Raw genomic sequence first — 12,219 nt, forward strand, 5'->3', positions numbered from 1 at the left:
TCACCATCACGAGTGGGCACATATACCAAAGCATGGGTTTGGAAGCCACAAGGAAGGCACATGTGGGTAGCAGGGATACAGGATGAGAGCATGTCATTATTTTGCAGCTGAGATTTTGTGGACGACGTTACCGTATCCAAAAATGTAAAAAGAAGGAACTGTGATTATGGGAGGTTCCCCAGAAAGACAAAAAAGACAGCGGTCATGGGGGTGTCCAGAACCACAAAATAAAATCGTCATCACCATCTCACTATTCGAACTTGTTCCTAATATTCCAGCTTTCAAAAAAAGGTAGCAGGCGCTCCTCCCCAGAAAGAACATGGCATGATAACCTGTTCTGAGATGAGAGTTTGCAGCACATGCTTTTTGCTCACTGTACCTTTCACAGATGGGAAATTCCCATTTGCATATCAGTCTTTGTCCCGCCCACATGGGCAGTCCAGCACCAAAATGCTATGGCAATTCCTCTCTGAACAAGAGTACCAACAGCAACCCCAGACACGTGCTTCAGCCTTGTTGGGCCTCATCAGTGAGGTGAAGATGTGCCTCTCTGAGCACAGTGAGCAGGGAGTCCACGTCTGGTTGACCCCAGGTAACTCAGGGTGACCAACCTCAAGTTCCTTTTCTAATATTCCACCTTGAATACTGTTTAGCTTCAAAGGTTCAGGCCGCATCTCTTCAGCCCAGAGCTGCTATGCTGCCAGCCCGTTTGAATGCAAATTCTAAGCATACGACTATATAGCCTGTGAAAGCTTCTATAATGACGATTATATATATTATAAACTGCCTATCATATCCACTCATGACAGACCATTGAAGTGGCGAGAGCACACAGACGCATTGGAAAATCCCCCAAGAATCCAATGCCATATACCTTTGAACAGCTCATCAGCTTAAAGCTCCTCAAGGTTATACAAAATACAAAAGAGCACTAGCAGGTGAAATCCTAAGGCAGACATTCACCAACCCCAGAGCTCATGTGGTGCATGTGAATACTTTACATGTAATAATGTTCTATTGCAATGCTCCTGCGTAGTCCCATCCAACCCATATGCACTGTCTATTAGTTGCACATGATTTGAACAAGGCCATGCTAGAACACTGGGTCTGGAGTTACATGCATCATATTTATTAAATTAAAAATGTAATGCCTTCCTTTTTAATCACCGCAGGGTTGAGCCTCTATCCATGTTCCTGTGGATGAGGTGCCGTCCTCAGGTTCCCGTGGCCGCAAACCAGACTTGCCTTGTTCCTCTGGTGCAGTCACAGTGTGGCACACCAGTTGCTGCAGTCTTCCTCCTTCTGCCTTGAGCCGATGGTGCCTCAGTGGTCGTGGCCGCACCAGAAACTATGCGTCTCAGCGTTCAGTGCGGCCGTGACGTCATCACACCTACAGACACACAGCCAATCTAATGCCCAGGCAGCTGCTGAACAGGGGAATGCGGAAGTAAAGGTTTGGCACGGCAGGAGCTTGCCACCCCTCAATGGATTTTCCCTGTGAGTGGCGTTCCTTTGGTTAATTCTGCTCTTCCTGCTTTCTGGATTCCCTGGCTTCTGTTTTTGGACTTTGCATCTTGGATCTCTGCTTGACTTTTTTCTGGTTCTGGTAACAACCCCTGGATATCCAGTCTGTGGCCTGCCTTTCTGGATTGTGTTTTGTGGTTTGCCTGGCTTTTCTTGGATTTGATTTCGGCCCCTGGATGCTTTACTGCTCTATGGGGTTGTAGCAGTATATTTGATCTATTTTCAGTTGCGCAAGTAGGGGTTCTTCACGGCAGTTTGAATTATATGATACTGGGGATTATTCCTCCTTTGTGAAAGCTGGGAGTTTAGTAGGACTGTCAAACTGGGAACATATTAGGAATATCAAACTGGGAGTTACTTGAAATGCAAAGCTTACTCTAAAAGTCAAACTGGGAGCTTACTGGGAACGCCTAACTGGGGGATTGCTGGGAATACCACGCTTACTAAGAGATTCATACTAGTAGCTTACTGGAATGTCAAACTGGGAACTTATTAGGAATATCAAACTGGGAGTTACTTGAAATGCAAGGCTTACTCTAAAAGTCAAACTTGGAGCTTACTGGGAACGTCAAACTGGGGGTTTGCTGGGAATACCAAGCTTACTCAGAGTTTCATACTGGGAACTTACTGGAATGCCAAACTGGGAGCTTTTTGGGAATACCAAGCATATGGGGAAAATCAAAATGTGAGCTTCCTTGGAATGTCAAACTGGAGGTTTCCTGGGAATGTTATGTTATGCCATGACATCGTGACAGGACATAAAATGTTATTACATATCATGACATTGCATCATGAAAAAGCTTTGAATGAATCATAACTTTGTTCTGGGCAACCTTCTATTAGTTGCCTCGTGTTGCTTGAGCTCTATGCATAGGGGTGTGGCCTAGAAGTTTGGATTGGACTGCCTTTTTGGGGTAGGACCAAAACAGATTTTCGAAATGTGTTCCTATTCTGTTATGGCATAGCACAACGAAAAACAATGAGGTGGTGGGCAGCTCAGGGGAGTGGCCAATGTTTATGATTCATTTTGAGCTTTTCCATCCATCACTTATTAGCAGTGGTCGAAGGCGGCGGCAGCAGTTGGGAGCGGTGCTCCTCTACTTTTTTTTACTCAGTTTTACTGCTCCCATTCTTTTGTTTTCAAAAGAATCCGTTCCGGAATGGTTTTGTTTTAAAATAAAAGTGTAAGAAGAAGTTGAAGCCTGCACCTCAGTGCAGTGCAGTGAACATTCCCTTAAAGAGCAGGAGCATTTGTTTGGAGGATTTGATTGCGCGTCAGAGGGGGCATGCCGATGGGGTTTATGGGGAGCTGGGGCAGAACAGCAGGGAACATAGTTCCATTACTTCTTTTCGTACACTTCGACCACTGCTTATTAGCGGTGATTGGCGGGAGGGGCCATGTACCAATCAAACAGAATGAGGTCAAAGTAATATATCAAACCTCTTTAGTTTGACATATCAGTCTGCCTCACTTTTCCCTTCTGGGGTTGGCGCCTGATAGTCTACTTTTTCTTTCTTGAAAATAAATTACTCGTGCAACGTGCAACGGGTCGCCTTAAGAAAAGCAGCTTATAAGTACCGAAAAGGATCGGATTGGGGCATAAAATTGTCTCGGGCACCAATGAAAAAGTGGCCCACAGTTGCAAATGGCATTTCATTCCTTTTATGACAGACTGTTTGAGTAGTACCCAACGGGGAGGTTTTTGATAAAATGTGTTGCAAATTGTGCATTTTTAAGAATATTCATTCAATAACAATGGTCATAACTACTAGCCACATGGGGAAGTAACTGATCAAACTGGGCCACATGAGGCAAACAAGCGGACCGCTTTGACCACAAAAAACTGCCCTCCTCTAGCACTTTGCGTTTTTGGTTCGGGCATTGCCCTATTGCCCTATAGGCCAGTCCGAGCCTTTAGAGAACCTATACAGGACTCAGCTTTCTTGGTACCGAGATTGCTGGCATGAGAAGGCTTTCCATCCGCTGCCACACCAGCTCCACCCACTCTGGAGTGAAAGATGCCCTCTTCACACTCTGCTGCTGAGCACAGGCTGGAAGCACTGGAATAGAAGGGAGAGCGGGTTAGAGATTGCTCACCTCTCCTTGCAGGTGAGAGGCCAGGGACCCTCCGGGCTGGAACTCGCTCAGGACATCCTGCACTTTCTTGGTGCTGTCTGCAAAAAGAAGAGGACAGGAAAAGAAAATGAGTCTGAATCCAGAGGATTACCCCCAAGCCGCAGAAGGCGGGGGAGGGAGGACAGCCAGAGTGAGTAGGGACATTATAATATCAAGCGGTACTATAGTAACAGCACACCGAATCAAACTATATATGCCAGGACATGTGCAACAGCTGCTGCAAAATTGCCTCCCACACATACAGAAAAGTCACACAAAAAAAGCAGTTTAACTAGACACAGACACACACATGCGCGCGAAAGGTACAGGGTGGCCAGCAGCAAGCTTCCCCAAAAAGGGACCAGAATCAACAAGTGGCCAAAGTGCAAGCTTCCATCCCACACGAATTCTGCACAGCAAAGGCAGCACACCGGCAACAGCAGTGGAAGTGCTGCTCACACACAGAATAGGGACACAAGAACAACACAGCAAAGCAAAAGAGCAGGTACAGGTAGTGTAGGACGAGCAAACTCACAAACAAAACAGATCCAGCACACGCAGAGGAAGGGAAGGTTTTATTTCACATTGCCACGGGGACAAGGAACAAGGGACTCCAGACACAGAAATACTAAGTACAGCTTTGTTTAATTTAACACAAACCACACATCTTGGCGCAGTGAGCAGAACCAGGTAGCCCTCCCGCTATGGAAGGACAGGGGATGCAAGTGAACAACAGGATGGCACTGGGTCTTTTGAGGAGTTTCCTCAGCGGATTTCCCCTTTAACGCTATCCTTCTGGATATCCCCGTGCCCCTGGCCAGTGGCTTCCTTCAGTCCTGGTGCCCGGGTGCTAGGGGAGGCTTGCGGGTTCTGAAGGATGCTAACTGACATTCAAAGGGGGAATTCCCTAAAATCCGTTTTAGGATGGAGGAGCAAGTCACAGCCAGAGAAAATGGATTCTGAGCTAAAAGGACCTAATGTCCTTTGTGCCAAAGTCCAGTCCCTACTCCAATTCATGCAGTTCTGGGGTGACTGCACCACGGAAAGAGTTGTTCAATTCACTCACATTCGGTGGTTTTAAGTGCCCCGGGACTTTATACATGTCTTGGCAGATGATCCCAGCGAGGCACAATCCCCTGGGTCTTTGTAGCTTTGGGGTGCACTCCTACTGTGGAAAACCCTTCTGGCATGTCCCCTCTTGCCCAAGGGCCTCTTTTGATGTGTTACCAAGGCAAGCCCTTGTAGCATCCCCTCTTGCTTTAGGGGTCACATTGGGCAGACCCACCCCCATCCGGGTCTTTGTCAGGCTACAGCAATTGTTTCCCCCAGCGCAGGGCAACCCTACTGGCCTAAGTGTGTTACAGGCTCTGGTCAATTTCACAATGTCCCCTGCCTGTCCCCTGGGAGATTTATGGGGGTGACCACAGGGGCCAAGTGCCACAACTTGCTCTGTGATTCAGGGCTATGGAGTGGTGTGGGGAAGAACCCCTGGTGAGCCCATAACAACCATATCAGGGAGGAGGGACTTGTCACTTGTTGCCTTTAGCAACCTCAGCCTCTGAAGGATAGAAAGTACAGCAGGTCATCCCAAGTAACACTATGTGCGAGGATCGATTCCCCAGGGCTCTTTTTTTAATCGAGCCCCAAATACTGAACTAAATCCAATTGCAGACATCGAGTATTGGACTTGGAAGAGGAACGTTGCTAAACTGGGCATTAGGAAGCAGGGGTGTGGGAGACACTGTGAGTTTGGAGGCAGCTGGAGAAAGAAGAACCTGGAGGAAGAGAGGAGATGACAGGCAGAGTAGAGGGGCTGGTTGAGAGAATAAGATTTAAGAAGGAGGTTGTGACAGCAGAGGAAGAGGAGGTGGTGGAGAGAGTAAGATCTAAGCAAAAGGTGGTGAAGAGAACTGCAGAGGAGGAGATATGATATGATAGGTTATTTATAATGCGCTTAATACCCAGAGGTTTCTAAGAGCAGACCCGGGCATCAAACCTGTGTTGCTCCGTGTTGTCTTGCTTCCAAGGCGAGCACGTTGCGCCTGAGCTATCCTCCCGAGACCGAGTCTGAGATGCTGAATAGAGGACCAGAGGAGCTAAAGGAGGTCCTGAGACCAACAGAAGACATGGAGACAGTAAAGGCTGGAGAGGAGGAGAAGTCTGGGCAAGACCAGAAGAGGAGGGACGAAAACAGAGAGGGAAATTAATGCACCATAAATACTGGGTGTGGTAATGAGGTGAGTGGACGAACGAGCATGTGACGGGGCATTGAGGAGCTTTAGCAAGAGTTTGCTAGACTTAAGGTCAAGAAAGAAGACTTAGAGAGCGGTCTCTTATGTACAAGCAGAAGTCTGGGTAGTGAGGAGGCCGCTACGAGTGTAGTGGGGGCACATCGTATCAGGACCCTTGGGCTAAGAAATTTGTTGAGTCCCAGCGAGTAGCCCCAGTGCAGCTGGCACAGCCTATGGGTGGACTAGACTGAGCTGCCCAATCGCTGAAAGACAATTGCTGATGCCTTTTCTGGTGAGATGTTTGGGCAACGTGGTTACCAAAAAGAAAAATTGGTGGACTTTCAATGCTGACAGGGATTTGCCAAGAGACAAAGAAAGCAGTGGATGACAGCCTGGCCCAGTGACGCCACAACCATGAAATCAAGTGACTTGCAATCCATGGAGCGGATTTCTTCACTAAGAGACTTGGTGTCACAAGAAGGGAGACCCAGAGAAACTTTAAAATAACCTTTTACTAAGAATTCAGAGGCACTAAAATGACAGCCTGTTTTACAATCGTGTTAGAACACCCTTGACCCGGTTTAGAAAGAGAAAGGGACTGAGGCTGGAGGAGGCTCTTCTGGGAAGAGAAAGTAGGACCAGCCTCATAGGAGAAGACATCCAGATTTCGCTTACATTCCTTTCATTGATTTATCTACCCTGCCCCATTCAAACACAAACAATCCTTACTAACCATACAACCTGACACTAAGTTCATTTGCTCTGGTGGTTTTGCCCCACCTACGTGCTGACATTGTAATTGTAATTGGTTATATTATAAGGCGCTTAAAACCCAGGGGTTTCTAAGCGCGGACCCAGGGATCGAACCTGTGTTGCTCTGCGTCGTCTTGCTTCCAAGGCATGCGCTGAGCTATCCTACTGACATCAAGCTCTCCCAATCAGGGGATTATTGACACAGGACTCATGCTTGTGCTCTTTTACCCTCTGCAAACCCAGCGACAGTGGTAGTTATTCTCCTTAGGTTCTACATGATTAAATATTTTAAATTTGAAGGTGGTATGTTTGATCCACTCTTTTTTATTGACCTTTTTTTCCTACAATAGTAGGTCCCCTCATGCCCCCCTTGCTCGTACCCCAACTCCCTGACCCCTAACCAGTGTGTGTGTATTTGATCAACTCAACCAAACCTGCCACCTTCAAATGTAAAACTATCACATCACTGAGCCCATTTTCCTTATGTACTTTTAGTATTGTTTTGCCTCAAGTGCTCCCCCACGTTATTATTAATATCTTAGGGATCAGATGAGGCAACATAGTGAGCTTATGTACACAGCGTTTTTTTAAATGCAGCTGTCTGGCCTGGTATCAAAGTTGAACCAAGCCAAGGCCGGTTATCTATTTTCAAGGCAGTGAATGTGAAAAGCTGAATCATCCCTTGTTAAGGTGCGAAGAAAGAACACCAAGCGTGCCAAATTTTATTCATTTAAGACATTTAATTACTGCTAAAATGTACCAAATTGTGGCCTCCTGTCATGTGAGCCAATGATGGGAATAGAGTTGGGCTTGGAGTTCTAGAACAAGTGATAGTGTGTGCCCACACTCTCTTATATTCTCACAGACAAGAATACATTGCAAGGCCAAGTTCAAAGACAATTTTCATGGCAGAAGGCATGGGTGATGAGAGACGTTGGGCTAATTGGGTAGTGAAGTAAAGTCAAGTCCACCTTCTGGCACCTAGGTATGAGCTTACGTCCTGCTAAGTGAACCAAATGTTCCAGACATAGCACGAGCGCGGCAACAAATTGTAGCGAGCCATATAACGAAGGACCTTATAGTTTGAAAGTCAATAATATACTGTGTTTCTAATAGTGTTGAAGATGACTTACAGTAGAGGTAGGCATAAGTTGTCCACCTGACAGTAGATACCCAATCACAACCTCACCCCTTATAGAAGGTATACTTAGATGTTCTCCTTGACCCTATCACAATTCTTCGTAGGTTTTTCGTAGGTTTTTCTTATTAGCTATGTAGTATGATGTCACATATGATGAATTTTCACTATGTAACTGTTTTTTTATGAAATGTACGAGAGAATCGAGCGAACGTCTGTTGATGTCCATTGTAACTCCCTGTTTAGACAATCAATAATGAAACAGAAAAACGTTGCCATCTTCCTGAGTTGGTTTGATTATTTGGTGTCAGAGTTATTCTGCATCCCATCCACTGCATGCATGCTATCCAAAGGGCTCTAGACTTGTGTGGTAGCACTGCGGATGGTTTAAAGATCCAAACTAGTTTGTCTCTAGAGTTTCGGACGCATCCTACACCATCTAGCCGGAAGATCGCAGGGTTTCCTGTGGAGAGCAGCCGAATAGAAATAATCTTGCAAAAAGAACCGAGACGGTGGGCAGGTCCCCCTTTGAGTAAATCCCTGCCTGATTTCCACGGGCGCTCTGCGGACGGAAGGCGAAGTGGTCGGCTGGAGGAGTAGACCATACCAAAGGCGCCGAGTCGATTAACGATTGAATAGTAAGTAGACTATGGGGAATGGCAAATTAAGGGGATGTGATTGTGATCATTTTTGAGTAACAGGAAATATTGTGTGAAGAAGAGTAGCACCTCGAGTCCTAAACTCAAGAGAGTTTCAGAGGAGACGTCTCAAATCTCAAAGGGGGGTGAGCATAAAAATATAATGCACAAACAGCTTTGTGTAAGGTGACATCGCAAACCCTGTACAGGGTATAAGAAAAGGCAAGAGAAAGAGAAGGTGATCACAATGTTTTTATTGAAGTATAAAGTCGACTAGTTTCTGTGTTGCTTAATTGAGTAGAAATATTAAAAGAGTGATGGAAATTGTGAAGTCATTGAGAAAAGTTGAGGAGCTTTAGTAACTACCTAGTTAAGAGGTTGGTACCAATCCAGAGGTAGAGATAAGCTAATTGATAAATAAGACCCTTGAGCTACGATTGTTGGTGCACGCTTATATTTTCTGTTTTAAGGTGTTGGAAAAAAGTGGTGATTTACGCAAAAGTATACAGATTGCTTCATAAAGTCTAGTAAGTATTGACAGTCAATTGAGACTTGTCATCATGGGAGACACTCCTCTTATACACTTATGTACGACACTGTCGAAGCACATGCCCAAGCTCAAACAGTATAGTGCGGAATGGGTAAAAGGCACAGCGGACAAGATGTTCATGCCATGGCCACAAGGGGGATTGCTGTCAAAAGCGGTATTGCAACACATAACCACATACTTGCATGCTGCGTACACGGTGAACAAATTAGAGAAAAGGCTAGCTATTCTAGAGCTCTGGAAATTGTACCAGTAAGAGAGAGAGGATCTGAAACCTGAGGATTGGATGCTTAGTCAGCGGAAGGTGGAAGGTGTTGAGCCCTCAGCCCCCCTTACCTCACCTGAAGTAAAAGGCGATAGCTTGGAAGAAATGGGGTTGTATCCTTTAAAAGAGTTGAAACCGGCAACGGGGTATAGTAATCCGATATACGAACCGCCCGCTTATAGCAGCGATGATAGTCCAGAGGAGAATAAGAGAATAGAAGAGATCTGTAAGATCATGCACGACAAAGAGGAAAAGAGTGAGTGTTCGAATGTATCGACAGAGATGGAAAGGGAAATTAAGATATTGAAAGGAGAGAAGGATAAAGCTGATGAGGTAGCGCTCGTGCAGAACGAATGGATGGGTGGACAGATATTACGCAAGCTAGATGGGAAAAGCATTGAGGAAGTGAGGCAAAGAGAAGATAAAAGGGACAGAGAACGGGAGAAGAGATTGAAAGAGGATGAGGAGAAAAGGAAGAACAGGGAGCGGCGAGAACAGATGTATCAGGTGGAGCAAGAAAAAAAAGAAAAGCGGGCAGAAGAGCAAAGAAAGTATGATAATAGGCAGAGAGCGATAGAAGACAGGGATAGAAAAGAAAGGAAGAGAGAAGAGGAGGAAGCGCAGAAATTAAGGGACAAAAGAATACAGAGACAAAGGGACGAAGAGGAAAGAAGGGCAGGAGTACGGAGGGAAGAACGAAGGCAAGAGCAAGACAGAATTAGAAGGGAGGCGAGAAAACGAAGGGCGTTAAATGAAGAACTAGAGCAAAGACGGAGACAGAGGGATCTTGATATTAGCCTTATTTGTAGGGAACCAGTAGGGCCAAGCCCAGAAATACAATGAGACAGAATAGAAGAGTTCCTTCCGATAAAGGGGCATGTAGAGTAGTTTTGGAAGAAGAAATGTTTGATATAGGAAGCATCACAGATAGGATCGATAAGGCCTATCAAGAACTAAAAGAAGGCAGCAAGTATGGAAGTCGAGAGAGGCGGGATCAATCCCCAGCATGCCAATCATGAAGTAAAGAAGAAATTCTGTTCAGTCACGAACATAGAGCACTGTCCTTATGCAGATTGAACTGGGAACTTGGTGAAGGGGAGGATAGTAACACTTGTTGGGGACAAGGTATGTCAGACGAGGAAAGAGAGTCCATTCTGGAGACAGGCGGTGGGAGCGTGTGTGCCACTGAAAGAAGCCTGCAGTTAGACAAAGAAGTAAGGTGGTCGGTTTTGGAACAACCTTAAGATAGGATGCCAGATCCCATAGCATATCCAGAGCGTCCCTGATGACGAACGTATAGTGAGAAGGGAGAAGCACTGCCATATGTGAGCAGGTTAAGATTGTTGCCATCGAGGGGACAGACAGGGACGATCATCCCTGCCATGGATAGGTTGACGATGGGAGCAAGGCCACAGTATATTCCATGGTGCAGATGGATAAGGATAATTCTTTTATTTTGTTTATTTCAAACTTTTACTATCCATTACGTTCCTTTATGTGAAGGTCATAAAAAGGGGGAAAAAAGCAGCAGAAAGTAGAGGGGAAAAGTGCAGAAAAAGAAGAAAGGCAAAAAGCAAGGTCACTTCATCAGACCATTCAGCGAGTGTAAGCTCCCTCCCCAGAAGAATATCATCTCATGCAGCCCAGGATTGTTTTGCCAATGTGAAGATATAATCAAATCGATTCCAGAAGTGATAGTGGCCCAATTCAATGCACCACATTGTCTCTGGGTTTTTTCCAAAAAATGAACTCCAGAAGCTTTACCAGAGATCGCGTCAAGGCTACACCCCCCCCCCCTCGTAAAAAGTCTCCCACAAGGCATTTGCATCCATCCCAAGGGCTTTCTTCACACGTTCATACAGAAAAAGTGTTCTCTGGGTTCTCAGCTCAGGGCAGAAAAGAATCAGATATTGTAATGATTCCACTTCTCCATTGCATAAACGGCATCTATCATCTTTTGACATTGCACCATATCTATTCAATGTTACCTTAGTATGGAGAACATTCAGGCGGAATCTCAAGAAGAGATCTCCATACCTTGCATTAGGAAATGTTTTCAAGTATTGAAGTGTAATGTTGGGTGCACCAGTTAGTGTTCTTGACAAAGTGTGGATACTGGAGGGTGATCTTTTAGATTCCATTTAATAACAATCCGCCGTCCACAAAGCTCTCTTGACCAATAAAGGGTTTCGGCAAAGAGTATCAACTGTCAGGCCGAGACTGGCCAGAATTCCTTTCCATTGGTTTAATGGCCAGTCGGTCATGTTGTCTTCTTTGATCATTATGATCCAATATTGTGGCAGGCATGACTTGATGTTAAGTTTACCAAAGGTCGACAGGGCTTTCCAAACAATCCTTGCATATAGTGAGTAGTGGCCCAGTCTGTGCCTAGTGATTGCCATAGGAATCGCATTTGGTAATCGTAGGATCCTTTTCCAATATCTACTCTCCAATTTCTCCCAAATTTCCCATGGTAGGCCTAGGACCACTGCACCCGCATAGGTCAAAGTTGGAACGACCTTCTGGTTATAGAAGTTAAGTACAGGGAGAAGTGAACATTTCCCACATTTCCTCCCAATCACCATGGCTTGGGCAGTTAGCTGTTTCATTTTCCGATTCAAATGTGCTATCCATGACTTTTCACAAGCACCAGCACTCACCACGATACCCAGATATTTTATTGATGTGACTGGTCTTATTCGGTTCTTACCTAGACTCCAAAAGGGTATTCTTTTTTTCCTCACTTTATGCCTTTCTATCGTCAAAATTTCTGTTTTTTCAGTATTGATCTTCTGCCCATTCTGATCAGCATATTCCTGTAGGGCATCCAGTTTTCTATGAAGGCCAATAGGAGTTTTATCCAGGAGAACCAGGTCGTCAGCATACAAGAGCCAACCAGCCGATGTTCCATTAATCTTCGGAGGGCAGGATCTTGGCGGATCCAAAATCTCTTTCAAGTCTGCAATGAATAGGTTGTAGAGTATAGTGGCTAAAGGGCAGCCCTGTT

The 12,219-nt window shown here is 45.5% G+C and overlaps 1 protein-coding gene across 4 annotated transcripts in view; it reads right to left on the minus strand.

Annotated features, from left to right (window-relative positions):
• DGKA (diacylglycerol kinase alpha) overlaps nt 1-12,219 on the minus strand; it is a 542,794-nt gene that overhangs the window by 212,617 nt on the left and 317,958 nt on the right. For 3 of the 4 annotated variants that reach the window (XM_069653799.1, XM_069653797.1, XM_069653798.1), the window contains exon 3: nt 3,623-3,699. The exons of the other annotated variant lie outside the window; for it this stretch is intronic. In XM_069653799.1, coding sequence (XP_069509900.1) covers nt 3,623-3,699 — 77 coding nt within the window. The remainder of the gene's footprint in view (nt 1-3,622; nt 3,700-12,219) is intronic. 4 annotated transcript variants of the gene reach the window in all.

Source organism: Ambystoma mexicanum, chromosome 3q (assembly GCF_040938575.1).
Source record: "Ambystoma mexicanum isolate Mex_15411 chromosome 3q, UKY_AmexF1_1, whole genome shotgun sequence".
In the NCBI taxonomy this organism is placed as follows: domain Eukaryota; kingdom Metazoa; phylum Chordata; class Amphibia; order Caudata; family Ambystomatidae; genus Ambystoma; species Ambystoma mexicanum.